This window comes from Macrotis lagotis, chromosome 7 (assembly GCF_037893015.1).
Source record: "Macrotis lagotis isolate mMagLag1 chromosome 7, bilby.v1.9.chrom.fasta, whole genome shotgun sequence".
In the NCBI taxonomy this organism is placed as follows: domain Eukaryota; kingdom Metazoa; phylum Chordata; class Mammalia; order Peramelemorphia; family Peramelidae; genus Macrotis; species Macrotis lagotis.
In genome coordinates this window covers 50,032,688-50,051,771 of record NC_133664.1, presented here as the reverse complement: position 1 = coordinate 50,051,771, position 19,084 = coordinate 50,032,688, and the positions used below count along the sequence as shown (strand labels likewise).

Here is a 19,084-nt window from a genome sequence, read left to right as displayed (position 1 = left end):
CCTTCTGTAGATTTTCTCTATCATTGCTGAGAAAAAAAAACAGTTGGATAGACAACAGTTTTGAAAGCCAAAGTGGTATATAGATTTTATGGATAAGTCTGATAAATAAGTTTACTTAACTCTATTTTAATTTTTTTTCCTGATAAGTGTGCCATTTGGTAGATATCATTTAATTAATTTTTTATAATGTCCTGTAAATGATTAAAAAGATTGTTCTTCTATTACCAATAGGAAGAAGAACTAAGGTTGATATAGCTCTTTAAGGTTTGCAGAGCCCTTTTATGAATAGTAGCTTATCTGATCCTTCTAATAATCTACCTATATGGTAGATGATATTATTATTCCTACTTTACAGATAAAGAAACCGAGGTTGAGAGAGGCCAAGTGACTCAGCCAGTGTCTTAGAGAATTGTGTAGGACACTCACTGAGGGGGGTATTGACTTCTCCAGTATTGATATATTCTGTTTTAAATGAAGGACTTGTCACCCAGGACTTCAATAGAACATAAATTCTTGGAGGGCAGGGACTGTTTCATTCTTATCTGTCTCCAGTACTATGCATATAAAAGGCACTTAATAAATATATATTGATTGATTACTTATTCCTAGACTGAATCTCCATCCTTTTTTGCCAGGTCACCTCTTTTTATTATATGTTAGTGTTATGGAAAGAGTTCTGAAAAATTCTCTCTTTGACTAGCTTTGTTCGCAGTCTTGATCCATCCTGGACCTTTCCTGCAGCATTTGAAAGCTCTCTCCTTTTTTGGTTTTTGTCACATTGCTGTATCTCTTCTTTCTTGTCCCATCTGTCCAACCACCCTTTCTCAGTCTCAAATGCTGCTGGTTTGTCATCCATATCTGACCCACTCTCTGTTGATGTCCCCTAAGGTTCTGTGCTGTGCTATCTTTTCTTTTTCTTATATTATTGCACTTTCATCAACTTCAGTGATCTCAATCATCATCTCTATTTAGAAGGTTTCCAGATCTCTATTACTAGTCCTAGTCTCTCAGCTGAGCTCAAATTACCCATTTCCAAAAGCCTCTTGGACCTCTAGAACTAAGTCTCCTTTAGATATTTCAAATTCAACTTATCTCCAAATAAACTCATGATCTCCCCTCCCCTACCTCTACAAATTTCCCTATTCTTTTTTTTTTAGGTTTTTGCAAGGCAATGGGGTTAAGTGGCTTGCCCAAGGCCACACAGCTAGGTAATTATTAAGTGTCTGAGGCCAGATTTGAACTCAGGTACTCCTGACTCCAGGGCCAGTACTCTATGCACTGTGCCACCTAGCCACCCCCAAACTTCTCTATTCTTCTTAGGACACCACTGTCCTCTCAATTATGTATGTCTGTACTTTCTATAGCATCCTTAATTGTTGGCACATCTTGTTATGTCTATTTTATAAACATCTTATATATACCCCCTTCTCTCTGTGCATACAACCACCATCATTGTGCAGGCTCTCATTATCTCTTACCTGGACTAGCATAGTGACCTTCTAATCAATCTCTTGGCTTCAGGTATCTCCTCACTTCATTCCAACTTCCTATGTTTACTTGCCAAATTGATTTTTTTTAAAACATTGATCCAATCACATTGGTTATTGGTTGTTTATCCTTTATGATTAAAGAGGACCAGTGTGTCTGACTGGGTCTGATTAATTCAATATGAACTTAGAATACACTATCATTAGTTGAGCACAAAGAGTCCATATAGGATCATATTATTCCTCTACTTAGTGAGCTTCAATGGCTCCCTGTTATCTCCAGAATCAAATATAAAATCATTTCTCTCTGTGTATATAATATTTTATATAAGCATAAAAATCTTTTATCATTTTTATTTCTTTATAACCTGATCCTGACTTTCTAGCCTTCTTACACACACACACACACACACACACACACACACACACACACACACATTTTTCTTCATACCCTTTCTTATTCAAATAGTTGGCTAAGTACTTCACAGAATGTCTGACACATAGTAGGCACCATATAAACACTTACTACTTAACCTTCCCATCGACATTAGACTTCTTGTTGTTCCTTGGTTACTATCTCTCTATACCTCAACTGTAAGCTTCATACTGGTTGCCTCCCATGCTTCCATGTTTTTCCCTTGGTGACATTTGGGGGGACTCACTGTACCTCTGAACTTCAAGTCTCCTTATTGATGAAACAAAGAGAATTGGTTGAACTCCATCTTCAGAATACTTGTAAGGTCATAAAAGTCATCTGCTCTGAAATTCCATCGATCATTATTCTTATTAGTTTAATGACTGTTTTGATCTTATTAGACTCTTGTTGCAACATTTTATATCTGAATCAAGACTCACCATGAACCTGTCTTGTTAAATTGTTATGCCAGTGAACATGGGAGAATGATATCACAAATGTGAAAGATGCTAACTCATAACTTTTCCAGGCTTCAGTATTAAGGTATACTATTGTCTGAGTCACGGCTTTTCAGAAGTCTGCTAGATAGGTATCTATTCCATTCTGATAATACTTTTAAAACCTTCTGATTGGGAAGCAACCCCAGGGTGAAGATGTATGCCCCCTTTATGCTCCGTAAGTGAAAGCTTATGAGTTCTAGATTGCATCAGCCCATTCTTTTGACTTGTTTTGATGTTTAAGTAAAAAGATAGAGGGAAGATTTGTGATATCACTAATCCCTTGCTGAAGAAGGACACGTAAGACACATATGAAGGAGAATGGCAGCAAAGTGCATGCTGTTTCAAGATTTTTTAAGATATTGAAAGCCTTTTAGCAGACACTTTTAAGTGGAATTGATGAGTTAAGAACCCGGTTCATTTATTTAAAAGCGTGACTTCTTTGAAGTGTAGTGTGGAGTTTTCTTTCAACTAAATAAGACGGCTACTGAAAGCAGTATAGTGAAGTAATGACTTAAAAAAAGTGTGACTACTTTTTATTTTCTTTTCATTAGATGTGATGACAAAAAGCACCCATCACCTTTATAGTGAGCTTTTGATTTCATCTATAATGACAGATTATTTTAGAGTACTATTAAACCCTTTACAATGATTCTATGTGTATTGGAAAAGAATTCTTCACTTTGCAAGTCAGCTTTCATTAGTTTAGTGATAGTAGAATAGATATAGAATGCATTTAGAATGCATTTTCTTCTCTATTCCTTTTGGTCTTATTCAGGAACTAAAACTAATGGTTTTTTTTGAATCACAGAGTTTAAATTAGAAGGTGCTTATCATAAAAATGAATATAAAATTATACCAAATTTTGACTGCTTGTTTTGAAATATAAGTTTTTAATTTCAATTAGGAGATTGGATTTTTAAGTTTTTTAAAATAAATCTCTAAAACAGGTCCAACTTATATTCCCGATGCACTAGAGGAGTTTAGAAAGCTTAAAGTGATGATGGAAACTTTAAAAAAGCACACATCTCCTTGTGCTTGTCATATCTGTAACTACTGGCTAACTGTGTTTTTGAATTTTTTTTATGTTAAATGGTTTCTTCATCCTTGGTTACTATTTATGAATACTGCATCTGAGAATGGATTATATACTAAGAGAATTGTGATAAGCACAGCTCTCAAAGACCAACTGTTGTTTGTTGATGGTCAGTCATGACCCCATTTGGAAATTTTTTGACAAAGATACTGGTTTGCTATTTCCTTCTCCAGCTCATTTTACAGATGAGGAAACTTAAGCAGATAGGGTTAAGTGACTTGAATAGGCTCATCAAGCTAGTAAATGTCTGAGGTCAGTTTTGAACGCAGAAAGATGAGTCTTTCTGATTTCAGGTGGCATTCTATCCTCTTTGTCATTGGATGTCCAACAAAAAGCAACATCTGACTGCAACATTTATACCATTTATGCCAGGTATAATGATTGAACCAGTGAAGCTCTATCTTTTCACTGCATATGGTCTTAGAGAATTACCTAGAGTAAGTCAGTCTATCAAGTATTTACTGAGGCATTGCTGGGAATACCAGAAAGGTAAAAACAACTCCTGATCTCAAGGATCATGGTCTAATGGAGAGACAACATACAAACTACTGTGTATAAACAAGATAGAGGAGAGAGAAGGTGGTGATAGTCTTAGAGAGAAGACACCTAGTAGTAATGGAGAGTGGGAAAGACTTCTTGTGGGACGTGAGATTTGAAGTGAATCTTGAGAAGCCAAAGAGACCAGTGGGATGAAGAGAGGGAACATTCTGGACATGTGGGACAGTCCTATCATTTCTCAGATGCCATCCCCTTGAAATTCTACCCATCCTGGTGGAGTAGGGAGGGCGATACAAGGTTGCAAAAAGATGGGAAATATTAAAGGAATCATTTTAAAGTTCCTTTACATCTAGCCAGAAAAATTTATTTTTACTCCAGAGGTAGGTAATGGGTAAACAATGTAGTTTATTGAACCAAGGGTACCAGATCTGTCCACTGGAAAAATCATTTTCATAGCCCTAAGGAGGATGGATTGGTATAGGGATAAACTTGAAATAAGGACACCAGTTTGGGAACTATAGCAGTTTCAGGAGCAGCTTACCTAAAATCAGAGACTTAGCAATTGAAGTTCAACTGCCAGGTCATTAATTTTACTCATATTAATTTTAATATTTTTGTTTGTTTTGAAGCCTGTTGAACAGTATTTCTGTATCTGAAGGATATGTTAGGTCATGTGAATTTTTCCCTTTTTAATAGGGAAATATCATGCATGGAATGGTGAAGCTAAAGAAAGACATCGGAATAAACATTCACCAAACACTTATTGATCCCTTCTGTTGCCACTTTCTCATTGGAAATTGGTTATAGAGTGGCCTCCCTTGGAAAGATATCTCAGTAAAGGACAGTTGTTCCATCTCATCTCAGATAGAAATGCTTTTCCTTAAAAGTAGATATTTGAAGAAAATGAATGAATGAATTAATGAAGGGAACATTTATTTAGCTCTTATATACAAAACACTTTGCTAAGTGATGGAGATTCTGGTAGAAATACTATAGTCCCTGCTCTCAAGGAACTCCTATTCTAACTGGAGAGACAGCATATGGGGTAAGTCAAATGGAAAAGTCCCATGATCCCTAGGGTATACAGTGATTAAGCCAATATAATGCTTCTTTAAATTCATTAATTTCTCTGTTCCAAGGATATTGGTTCATGGTCCTTGATTTTCTCTATCGACTCCAAGAAGAGATGGTGTTCAAGGTGGGAGTGTTGTTTTGACTTGAGTGGCACATGGTGCTGCCTTTTTTCCCCCTCTTCTTCAGGGTGCCATGTTGCCCGAGTTAGACTGCCCTACTTGCCTTGTGAGCAGTGTTTGGTTGACAGTTGGTGAGGATTGCTAGACCAGTCTCCCCAGGAGTTGTTCCCCAAACATATACTGAGAAACTCTATGAGAAAGGAATGGTGTGGGAATACCAAGAGAAATGAAGGGCAACTGGTACCTCAAGGAGCCTACTATTTTAGCAGAATTTGTTAGTCTTATTTCTGTTTCACTTTTTCATTCTGATTGTAATTAGGCTGTCCTACTGTTTATCAGGAGGAGGTAATATCTGAGAACTGTGGAAGGTGGTACATTACAATAAGTTAAGGGACTCTGGTTTAGACTTCCCACAGAATACTAAGAACAGTGAGTAAATTAATGCCATTTGTCAGGTGCCCATGAGTGTTGAATATTTAGTACTAGGATTTATAAAAGAAGAACAAGGAGAAGAGGAAAAGAAAAATGATCTGACCTCAAGTGAGAAGAAACACCTTGGTTAGTATATATGGGAATATAGGTATTCAGTAAAACCCTACTCAGGGTCTGCCTTGCGGATTCTGTGATCTCTAAAGTTCTCTTATCTGGAGTGGGAACAGTCAACAAACTAGCATTCATAAACACATAGTATGTATGTTCCAGGAACAATGCTAAGTGTTGCCATATTCACCCAAGGTGTAAAATCTTTGTATGGGTCCAGTGCTGAATTGGATTAGTTGACTCCTGAAACTAACCCTAATTAAAATTAGAGAAGCTTACTGGAATTTCACCTTCAAGGTAATGATTTTTTTTAAAGTACTAGGTACTCTATAAATCCTTGACTATCAAGACAGAAGGTGCTATATCCATTTGTGATGAATACCAATATTACTAAAAATGGATTCCTGAAATTTTAAACCAGTGAAATACAGAAATCCTAAAGCATACAAATGAAAATACTTCCTGTTTGCATTCTGTTAAAGAAAAGTCAATGGAATGCAAATGGAAAATCTTTGGAATTTATTCACTTTTCCCTTCTAGTCTCCCTGATGATTCTCTTTCTGTAGAGAAAGACTTTGTGTCTTTAAAGACTTAACACTGATAAAGCTTCTCTCTAATTTCTATGGTTAAAAGTTATCTATCCCTCCTTGAATTTTTTCTATGCACACTCCATTCTATTTGTTATAGTTATTTGTATACATACATCTATCCTTCCCTGCTACATGTAAGCTTCCGGAGGCCAGGGACCAGGTTTATATGTCTTATATTTTGTGTCTTTTGTGTAAACATTTAATAAATATTTAATTATACATTTATTAAACATTAGGTGGACCATATGATGGTAGATTAATCATATTAGGAAGGAATTGATAAGGAAAGGTCCCTTGCAATAGAAGAGGTTTATAGAGTGTTTTCAAGAATAGAATGGAGAGAAGGAAGCTAATTCATTATAGGGAGAATAGGAAAGGCATGAATTTCAGATACTTTTAGATTTGAAAATTATCTTAAAGATCAGCTAGTTCCTCTTAAATGATGAAGTTGCTTTGCTTGTACAAGATGCAGGAAAGGTGCTCAGTGGCAGACCTGATATCAGGTCTCCTGACTGACCCTCAGTTCAGTCCTTTAGTCTTTCTAATATACAAAAAGTCACAGGATTAACCTTTTCTATTTTGCTATTTCCTTTATAAGAGAGGTGACAAGTCGATTTGTTTGGCTAGAGAGTCTGTGTCAAGGGATAGCAAGAAATGAGAATGGTAATGTGGAAATCCCCGAAGACCAGCCCAGCTTAGGTTCAGTGTTGTAAAGTATTAAAGCAGATAGGAATTTCACATTTTTCAATCAGGTTTATGGACAATGTCCCAGCAGGAGTGAAGAGAAGGTTTGGAGAAAGGCAGTGTACAGAGCCAAGGAAAAAGTAATGTAAGGGAGAGTTAAGACTAGGACCATAACTGCACGTGTGTAAAGAAGGGCTGCAAATCTGAGGAGATAAAGAATTGGAGTAAACCCAGTATTTGGACTGATGGTAAGAGGTGAATATAGTCTAAGATTACTTCTAAAATATAGAAAACCAGGAAAACAATGGTGTCATTAATGATGGTATGGAAAGGGTGGGTGGAGAATTGGGAACAGGTATGTATCATGAAGAAATGATGTTTATAGTGTTAATAAGAATTTGAGTTTTATGGATAGCTAGAACTATCCATATAGATATAGAATTATATTCCTTCCACCCAGATTTTTAAGGACAAGAATTATCTAACTCAGACTACTATATACCAAATACCACTCTTTCTTCCTTTAGCAAATATACCCTTTGGCCCTATTGCTGATGGGACTGGAAATCTGAGCTCATTTTATTGGTTGGATTGATTTTGACCTAAACTATAAATCTGTCACAATAGGGTAATCAGACTTCTTAGTGAGTAGCATGGTCATTTGACACTGATGCTTCCAGATGAAAGAAAAGGATAAAGTCAAAATTAGAAATGATTTCTCATTATATCTTCTCTCAGACATAATTTACAGTATTTTACACCCTACCACTGCAAATAAGAAAGTCAATTACTCTCTCATATCTATTTTTTGGGGCCAAACATCATAGAATTAGTTCCTTTCATTTATGTTGTAGTCATTGTGTGTTTTGTTTTTCTAGTTCTGCTTATTTCACTTTGCATTAGTTCATGTAAGTCTTCTCATGATTCTCTGTAGAGATTATGTTTATTGTTTCTTACAGGAGAATTATAATTCATTACAATCTTATACCACAGCCTGTTTAGCTATTTCCAATCAAGCTATTTCCCCATATTCTTTTGTTTCTAGTCTTTCCTATGGCTTAAAGTGCATTAGAAAGCAATTTCATGTAAAAGAGGCTTTTTAAAAAAATCTTTTACTGATCTACTTGAAATTCTTGCTGAATAATGAAATTTTTGTATTAGAATATAGACTTTTTTTTACTTTCCCCCCCAAAACTCCAAACTTATGAATTAGTATCCTTAGAAAGAACTTTTATTGATGTTTTAGAAAATTTTTTTTTCAGTAATTCCTCTCTGCAAAATATATCCTCCTTTTTAATAGTGGCCATGTCTGATAATATAGCCCTCATTCTATACATATAAGCCTGCAAGCCCTTTGCCAAATTGAGAGAAGTATATTAAACTAAATGTCCATCCCCTGGAGTCATCATTGGTCATTTCATCAGCCAGAGACTAATATCTGTTTACCTTTATATTATCAGTTATTATTATTATACCTGCAAAGTCACAGATATAATAATAATAACCACTATTAGTACTACTACTAATGATAGCAAATCTATAAAGTTTAAATATCTATAGCATCACCGACATTAAAAAAATGTGGGGAGTAGACAATGTACATTTTTTAGTACATGGAATCTTTCCTTCTTTCTTTGCTAAATTGTAGGTTCAGTAGTCGGGGGCAGGTAGGTGGTACAGTGGATAGAACACTGGCTTTGGAGTCAGGAGGATGGGAGTTTTGGAGTTTGAATCCATTCTCAGACATTTTCCTCTTACTTTCTTTGTGACCTTGGGCAAGTCACTTAGCCCTAATCGCCTCACACCTAGGGCCATCTCCAGTGGTCCTGATTCCTATCTGACCACTGGACCCAGATGACTCTAGAGGAGAAAATGAGACTGGTGACTTAGCACAACATCCCCTCACTCAAATCTTTTCACATGCATGTCTTGTCATCTCCTCTCCTGCTGTCATGGTCTTCTTTGAGAACGAAGGACAAACATCATGTGAGGTCTAGTAGTGATGTATCTTCATCAACCGCAGATAGGAACAGTTTAGTGACTCTTACTCTATTATATTTAATACTGTTTTCTAGTGTGAGTAGACTAATTCAAACTAGTTGTGTTCCTGTAGATTTGTTTTGTTTTGTTTTTTGGTTTCCTATGAAATTCAGGGTGTTTTATGAATACTTTAAAAAAAGAAATTAAAGAAAGTATTCTGTTTCTTTATTTGTCTTTAATTAGCTAGAAGAATAAAATATAAGCTATTGCTCCAGGAATTTTTACTGAACATGCTTATGGCTATTTTTTCTTTTTAAATTGTTCACAATTCTGAAGTCCCTTACAGTACTTTTTAAAGAAAACTTCACCAGATATCTTGCATGAAGAAAAACAAATAATGTCTCTTTGGTTAGAGTTAATTAGAATTCAGCTTGTGAAGAGCAGTTCAGATGCAGAATTCAGGACAGACTGGGTACTTAATACTGAATTAAAAATTAGCCTTTGGTTTCACTAACTTGTATGGGCTTTCTCCTATTCTCTAACTTTTTATTCTGTATATACCAAGGATGTGAAATTTTTTTTTTCTATTGTAGAATTAGTCACACACATTTAAAAAAGACAACTTATCTACTCTTTTCCAGTGAAACAAGCATAATTTCCTGACTTTTTTTTAATCAGGAAGGTCTGTCAGTAAAGATTTATTAAGCATATTAGATATTGTACAAAAGCACTAGGGTCTAAAGAGAGGATAGACTTTTCTTGTTTTCAAGGTGCTCCCAAGCTAATGGGGAAGAAATCTGCAAACAACTATGTACAAACACACTGTCTCCTGGATTATCAAGAGCTGGGGAAACAGGAGAATTAAAAAAGAAAGTGGGAATTTAGCTGGGACCTGAAGAAAGCCAGAAAAGGCTGGAGGTGGAGAAGAAGAGGGAGAATATTCCAGGCATGGGAGAGTGCCAGTGAAAGTGGCTGGAATTGGGAAATCAAGTATTTTGTTAGAACAGCAAGGACAGCAGTGCCTTTGGCTTACAGAGTAATTGTGGGAAAGGGAGTATTTTAATGTATAAGAAGACTGGAAAGGTATATTTAGGGGCACAGGCTATGAAAGCCTTTGTATATCAAGCAGAGGATTTTTATATTTGATTCTGGAGGCTCTAGGGAGCCACTGAAGTTTATTGAGTGCAAGGAGGGGGGAGACTTAGCTGGATCCACACTTTAGAATTATCATTTCAGCAGCTGAGTGGGGAGAGTTTTGCATCAATCTAGCAGGCTATTATAAATAACCTAGGCATATTAAGTTCCTATACCAGGGCAGTGGACAGTGTCAGAGGAGAGAAGGGAGCATAGAGGAGAGATGTAAGAAGGTGAAATTGATAGGCTGTGGTATGGATGCTTGACCCCTTGCTTGGATGACACCTCATCTGCTTGATCAGAAGGTTGTTGACTTTCTTAAGAATAATAGGAAAACTGGTAAGGGAAGAGATTTTTTTAGGTGAAAGATCATGAGTTTAATTTTAGACATGTTGAATTTAAGATGTCTTTGGCTTGTTAGTTTGAGAAATCTACTAGACAGTTGAAGACATGAGAATAGAGTTCAGGAGAAAAGTTAAGGCTGCACAAATAGATTTAATAAATGTAATTAATTATAATTTAATTATCAGAAATGATAATTAAATCTATGGAAAATGCTGAAACCATCCAGTTACCTGGTATAGAGGAAAAAGGGAAGGGAACAGAGCCTTGCGGGGCATTTGGGGTTAATGGGCATGAGCTGGATGAAGATATAGTCAAGAGGACTAAGAATGAGGGGTCAGGTAGGGGAGAGGACAATCAGGTGTTCTGAGAACCTAGTAAAATGAGAAGGAAAATAGAAATGTACAATATTAGAGCTACAGAAAAGTCAAGAAGAATGAAGTTTGAGAAAAAGCCATTGAATTTGACCAGTGAGAGATCATCGATTACTTGGAAGAGAACAATCGCAGTTGAATGAAGAGATCAGAAGTCAAGAGTAGAGAGTTAAGTGAGTTAGAAGAAAGCCCAGCAGAGATATCTATTGTAGATAATATTTTCAAGGATTTTAGCCAAAAAAGAGAGGGGAGGTGTAGGATAATAGCTAGTAGTTATAGATAGATCAAATGAAGATTTTTTTTCAGATGGACATTCTTAATATAATCAACTTGGTCATACTGACCCCACCCATCTGGTAGTCATTACACATCCCCTTCTCCATCCCCTATTGCCTGCTGCCTTATTCCCACCTCCCTTAATCCCCTCATTCCCTCTAATGTCACATCTGAAGTTAACCACCTTTTCCACTGTGATTCCTGGAGTAAATTCAGTATTTGTATATATTGAATAGATTAAAAAACTTACTTGCCTCTTAAATCTTTTCCTTTCCCACCTCATTCAGAAGATGACTCTTACTACTTTCTTACTGATGACATGGTTCCCCTGACTACCCTTTCTCTCAGTGGTTTAATATTCACTTTTTTTCCAAGGTGCTGGTTGAGCTGGGGAAGTAGGAGTACCCTTTGCTCCCCACTGCTCCTTACCTCTATAAAGCAATGACTTCTCTTATTTTGAGATTCACTAAATCCATATTTTGCACTTAAAATTCTGTTAGCTCTTGTCTACTGACTTTTAGTATAGTAAATAAATAAAATTTAAATATATATTCTTCAATTTCTTAGTAATCAGTAAAAATAACAACATTTATCATGTTATATAGTGATTTTGCATGTTATTTCATTTGATCCTCACAGTTTTGTGCTATTATTATACTCATTAGGAAATTGAGGCAGTTACTTGCTCAGGGCAAGCTAGTGAATATCTGAGGCAGGTTCATATCTATATAGATTCCAATCCTGCCTCTCTATCCATTGGACCATCTAGCCACCGAATTTAAAGAGTAGTAGGAGAAAAACAGAGAATGGGGTATATAATGGTAAAGTGGAGGAAAGGAAGGACAAGAGAGAAATGGGGATGAATACCAAAACAGACAAAAAGAAACAGGACACAGAATAGGTTTAGTGGGACTAGAATGAGAAAAAGAGAATCAGTAGATATTTGACTAATTATTGAGTATTCTATAAAGTAATGAAACTGGAAGAGAGCTTAATGGTCATCTTATTCAACCCACTCATTTTCATAGATGGGGTAACTAAGGTGCAAAATAGTAAAATTAATGTGACCAGCAGAGACTAGGATTGTTCTACTATGTCATGGTTTCCCCCCCCCCATTATTCCTAATTTTTCAACTATTTTTATTAGTATTTTTTGAGGATAGCAGAGCATTCAATTAGGATGGAAATAATTCTTTATGTTCCATCAGCAGTAAGCAAAGCAATAGCAATTCAAAAACAAGATTAAATCTGGTATGAGGGTAGCTGAAGGCTCTCCATACCTGTGATGTAAACATTCAAGTTTATCTAGATTTGGTAATATTTACTGAGATTTTTTGGTTTTGTTTGTTTACTGGTTCATATTTTTTTCCCAAACTAGGCAATAATTATAATGCATGAATTCAGTTCCCCTTTTCCCCCCTTAGGAATGACATGTGACTTCTTAATGGTTTAGAAAATTTTCCAATTGTAGTCAGATGGTAAGCCATCTGTAGCATAGTTCAAATCCAACCTTTCAATGAGGAGGAATTAAAATTCTGATAACAGCGTATATATTATATTTTCTTCCAATTTGATTTTTCATTTTAGATTTTACTGGCTCTCTGATTCAGTAAGTGGTCCATATATGGTCTTTAAGTTAATGAACATTAAATACTTATAATAGACTTTAGAAGCACAGAATTTAGATTTGGAAGTGTTCTCAATTACTTTCTAGACAAATTTATAGTTGAAAGGATTCCTTACTAGTACATACCAGACAAGTGGTTGTCCAGCCTCTGTTTGAATACCTGCCTCCAAAGAAGGGGGCCCCATCACCTCTCTTGGACAACTTTAATTATTGGGAAATTTCCCCTGATTTTAAGCTTAAATTTGCTTCTTTATATTAAAAATATGTTTATTGTACAACCTGGTATAACTTTTAAAATTGTGTCTAAAGAAAAATTTTATGAAATTGAAGTTAGTTTATATATAGCCAAACCTGCATATTTAGTGTTCATTGGGCACCCCCCTTTGATTTTGGCATATCTTCAGCTTCCTTCAGAATGCCTTTGTTCATACTGCTTTTGTAATTTTTTTGTCTAAATATTGTACTCCTTTTAGTAGAGTATAAACATCTTGAGGACAGTAGCTATTTTTCATTTTGTTTTTATGACCCGTGACTAGTCATACTGTCCCATCTATTGCTACTGCTTGTTGAATTTAATTAGATTAAATGATATATCATTTAATATAAATATATATAATATATTATATAATATATAATAGATATAATGTAAAATATGTTACCAAACTATTTGGTGCTGTTGTTGTGGGTGAAAGATGATTTGGTTGAGGAAACAAAGTTTTGAATTTCTGAACATACTTCTAAGCAAAATATTGGAATCATTGGTGTGTGTGTGTGTGTGTGTGTGTGTGTGTGTGTGTTGCTTAAGCTTGAACTTTTTTCCTCAATCATTTCATCTTTTCACCCACCATACTATTAAAAGATGGATATCAATTGATACTGAATTTAATTTGTTAATTCTTTCAGATATGTGTCACAAAGATGTCTACACGCAACTGCCCGGGAATGGACTCAGTAATCAAACCCCTGGACACAATTCCTGAGGACAAGAAAGTTAGGGTTCAGAGGACACAGAGCACTTTCGACCCTTTTGAGAAACCTGCCACTCAAGTGAAGAGGGTGCATTCTGAGAACAATGCTTGCATTAACTTCAAATCCTCCTCTAGTGGGAAGGAATCTCCTAAAGTTCGCCGGCATTCTAGCCCAAGCTCTGTAAGTACAGAATACCCTGTTATCTCTTTGTCAACAGAAGTATCATGCCCAAACTAATGATAGCAAACTGTGTAGGAAATCTGGTAGTAGTATGACTCCATTATTCCACCTTCTTCCATCATTTGACACACAGTAGTCACTCAATAAATGTTCATTGACTAATGGTTATAATTTTAAGGGAGAAAAAATTAAAATTCATTAGCACTCTGGAAACTTATAAGGAATGACTTGGAATTATGTTTTTGAAGGGTTGCTTTATGTTTGGTTTCATTTAGTGGAATTCTTAATTATGAATGATTTGGTATTAGAACTGTATTCCTAGAAGGAATATAGAAGTAATCAGAATTGATGGGCACCAGAAATCACAATTCATTTTTGGTTGTGTATCTCATCCCTGTTATTTGTCTGGGTAATTTCAGACAAATAACCTCTTCTCATTCCAGGCTTCATATGAAAGATGAGGGATTAGATTAGATGACATCTAAGGTCCCTTCTAGTCACACCAAGGAAGCTGATCCAGGGAATGAGAGTCTGAATACAGGTTTATTTAATGAAGGAACCACACAAAGACAGACAAGGAAAATTGGAACTAAAGAGGCTAGACACAAAAAGATGAATCATGGGAGACATATTGAATGCAATGCAGAGTTCAATGGAAAGTGGGCTTTTCTTGTAGACCATCTCTACCCTTACTAATCTGCCTGTCTCGTTCACTGCATCTGTGTTGGCAGTGGTATCTTGGCAAAGATAAGCTTTCCTTTTCATTCCAGTGACTTTTTCAAAAATTGACTTCCATTGTATTGAAATAGCTTAGAATTCTAAGCCAACTTTCTCTTTAATGATGGGTTTTTAACCTCACCAATATTAATAGAAGTTTCCCAATTTCTCCATTTATGATAGAAGAAAAGAAAACCTTTGAATCTCATGGTAATTGCTGTGAATAATAGGGAGTGGTGCATAACACTGCAACTTTATTTTAAATACATACTCATTGAACAGATACTCTTATTTTGAAACTTTGGATAATTTTGAAAAACTGTTGGAAGCTAGGAGAGGTATTCTATTGACGTCTTTTGCTAAAGTTGAGTGCATTTGCTCTTTCATGAAACTTTATTCTTAGAGGTCATATAGAACATCCTATACTGTAGTAGAATCCAGGGTTCTTCTTTACAATATCCCTGAAAGTGCTTATCCACCTTTGACTTTGAAGACCTCCAATGAAGGTCAACCTGACTTGCTTTTGAACAGCTTTAATTGATAATGCCTTCCCCCCCAATGATATATAATATGTTCCTATGGAATTTTTACTCTTTAATTTCAAATCCAAGTAGGCTCCAAGTAGAATAGACTATACACATAGTTATAGTTTGGGCCTGAATCTAAAAATCTGATTCTATAGATCCAAACTTTCTCTCTGTACTCTAAGAATCCAGGTTTCTTGGTTTACAATGTGGTCAAACCATTTGGCTTTACTTTTTTGGGGTTTTCTAAAGAACTGGGAAAGCTATTAGGTAGTTAGTAACATTGTAAATTCTAAGGAATTTACAATGAATTGTGATTTTTATTTGAATTGGCACTCTTTTAAAGACATTCTTGGAGAATACAGTACGGGGTGGTGTTTACAGCATAACTTGAGTGCTCAATGGTTTTCCAAAACTTTTGCTTGCTAATCTTATGCTTCCATCAATAAACTTGAATGATAAAATGAAATAAAAAAAGAGCATTAGCTTTAAGCAGTTAAAAATTATATGGCACAGATTAGAATGAGGTTTTGTGAAATCAAGCAATAATGGGGCATTATGATAGGAAAAATATTGACTCTAACTGCAATAATCACCTTCTTTTCCTACCTTATTAAGGAGGACTCCTTTAATCAATCAACAAACACTAATTAAATGCCTCTCTTAAGCCAGACACTAAAATCTAATAATGATTTTTTTCTAAAGTAAATATTTTGGAAAATGTTTTAAAATGGAATTCAACTCAGAAACTGACATGTATAATCCAGATAACCTTCTAAAAATCACTAGATAAAACAAAGAGATATAATTAGAAGATCATGGAACTATATTGTCTGAACCTTTCATCTTGTACCCATTTTGTACCCTTTCGTTTGGACCCTTTGACTCCAAATCTACTGAAAATAAGTTTCTTTCTAAAAGTTCCTGTGATTCCCCATTCTTATAATGGAAGCATTATTGTGTTCACACCTAATTTCTTACATATATATTATTCATTTCTTTTCTATAGATTTTTTTATGCTGTCAGCAATGGGACTTCATAAATAATAGAATTCTCTTTAATTGTTTTACAGTCACATCTGACTTTTCATGACCCCATTTGGGATTTTCTTGGCAAAAATACTAGAGGAATTTGCCATTTTCTTCTCCAGCTCATTTTATAGATGGAGGAAATGGAGGTAAATAGGGTTAAGTGCCTTGCCCAGGATCCCACAGCTAGTAAATGTCTGAGACCAGATTTGAACTCAAGAAGATGAATTTTCTTGGCTCTAGGCCTATCATGCTATCCACTGTGCTACCCTGTTGCCAAGAATTCCAGAATTCTCTGGCACTTAGTAAATGTGCCATTATAGATCAGAACTCAGCATAGTAGCTTCTGTATTAACATATACAGGACCTGACCACATAGCCACAGAGAACTCCCTTCACATAAGGAGCTCCAACTCAATAGGGTGAATTAGCAGTGTTGCTACTGTCCATATCAAAGCTCTTCGCCCTGGGGTAGACAATGAAGAGTCTCCTTTCACAACATTCTATATCTCTGTGAAGTTATCTCTGTGACTATTGATATTCTTAATTGTCCTTTTTATCAGTTAGCCTTCTGCAATTTTTATTTACTAATATACTGTCCCAAGCATGCATTGTTAAGTGAAGTGATGAGTACAGTATAGGAGCCTGAACATGAAATTTCCTTCCCTGTCTATATCATATGCTCCCTCAATAGCTAAAATCATGTTCAGTTGTATTTATTTGTTTCAATGACTTTTTAGAATTTCATCATTTCTCCAAGAAGATCAGAAGTAGGCCAATAAAAGTTGAAAATTTTATTTTAAAGGTACAGAATGAAAGCTTCAGATTGAGATATCCTGAGCCTTCCTTCTTTGTTTAGCCTGAAAAGATAGGATAGTTGCACTCCAGGGACTGTTCCTGTTCAGTTATTGTTTCGTAGCTCAGAATGAAGTTGGATATACTTTTTTTTTAGGTTTTTTCCTAGGCAAATGGGGGTAAGTGGCTTGCCCAAGGCCACGCAGCTAGGTAATTATTAAGTGTCTGAGGTCGGACTTGAACTCAGGTCCTCCTTGACTCCAGGGCCAGTGCTCTGTCCACTGCACCACCTAGCCGCCCCGGATATACCTTTGCATGTGAGAACAGGAGGTCAGCTCACCCTCTTAGCACACAAAAGGATTTCATGGACACATTTATTTTAGCATTATTGAGGTACTCCTCTTTATTGATTAGGATAATTTTTACACAGACATTTTAAATTTTTCAGTGGTTTGTGTGATGTCAGCATGATTGATCTGAAAATTAAAGTCGATTTCCATAACGCCTACATATCAGTTTCACAGGACAAATAAAATTGATTGTTTTTACCACGACATGTGGCAAAATATTAATTTTCTGACATCTCAGTGTTAATGGAATGTACTTTAACCAGAGCAGTTAATGCATCTGAATCCATTTAATTAGATAAATAGAGTACTTTGGGCCATCAACATTTTCTCAATTGCAATTTTGAACATTTCCTCTAGTTGAATGAGGGTGTTTTCCACAGAATATTTCCTCATTTGTCTAATTTTCTCATTTTAGATTTGTTAATGCAATAAAGCTTAAATATGATTTTGACTTGCATGAAAAGATTCTGTTTGTTAAATACATCAACTCTTATGAAAAGCAATTAGATGGAAATCTATAATTCATTTATACATGTTTATATGAAATCTATATAATGATCCAAATCCACACACAACACACATGTAGATGTGTATACACATTTGTATATGTATTTATACCTGTATGAAAACACTCATGTGTATCTATGTGTACATGTGCGAATAGGAGGTCTTAGTGTACAGAGTATTTCATTGGGTACTCCTCTTTTTTGATTAGGATAATTTTACAAAGATATTTGTAAGGGTGGAGGGGTCTTTAAATACTATATAATCTCTTGATTTCATTTTAGAGTCGAAGGATAAATAGTGGAGCCAATATTGAAACCAAGGTTCTGAATTCAAATTTAACCAACACTAGTTGTCAATTCAATTTAATGGGCATATACTAAGTCTTCACCTCTCTGTCCTTAGTAGACTACACATCTCTTCTCCTTCAAATAATGCACTGGTAATTCCTATTAAGGTCACTGGAAGTTTCCTATATTTTTGGTTGGAACACTATCTCTTCCAGGAGATAAAAGGGCCCTGGCTAGCCTGCTCTTTTGTCTCTTTAAGGTTTTTTCTTAGGTTGGAGTTATTCCTTTAGAAGTGCTTCACTAAACAGATAAGACTCCCCTTTCTGATTTTAAATAATTTACTGTGGAACTGTGAACATAATATTTTTCCCTTGAAGATCATTTCATATTGAAGTTTAATATAGTTTAAAAATTTTTCTATTTAAAACTTGGGCTCAGGAGTGTGATGGTAAAGTGTGACATTCTCAAGCTGTTTGACGGTGATGAAAAATGCATGAGAACAGAACCCACACAGCTCACACAAGGATAGTCAGGTGGTTCCAAATGTAATTTTCCATTAAATCTTCTTTGACTCGGTTCAGTCTAGGAGTTGTATCTCAGGAGTTTCTGAAAGAGGAAACAGGTGGTCCAAACTCAATGTGATGCCAGAGAGTTTACTGCTAAGATAAGAGGCTGACCTTCTTAATGAAATTCTTTGAAAATGCAGTGTTTGCTAAAAAGTCATTGTTCCCTTCTTTTTAGGTCAGTCATTTTCCATTTTCAAAATTTCAAAATTTCAAAATTAAAAAAATCCTCTTTATAATTGGAGTATTTTTGATATTTATGAATGCCTTTCACAATCTGGTGAAGTTTATGAACCCTTTCTTAGAATAATGCTTTAAAATGCCCTGAAATTTAAAAAAAAACTTAGTTACAATGGAAACCCATTATATTGAAAAAAATATATACAGTTACAAAGGAAGCCAATTATATTTACAAAAGACATGCAGACAG

At 35.4% G+C, this 19,084-nt stretch overlaps 1 protein-coding gene across 2 annotated transcripts in view; it reads left to right on the top strand.

Moving 5' to 3' along the window:
* Nucleotides 1-19,084, top strand: part of CDK14 (cyclin dependent kinase 14) — a 664,696-nt gene that overhangs the window by 169,415 nt on the left and 476,197 nt on the right. For both annotated transcript variants that reach the window (XM_074192846.1, XM_074192847.1), the window contains exon 3: nucleotides 13,637-13,882. In XM_074192846.1, coding sequence (XP_074048947.1) covers nucleotides 13,637-13,882 — 246 coding nt within the window. The remainder of the gene's footprint in view (nucleotides 1-13,636; nucleotides 13,883-19,084) is intronic.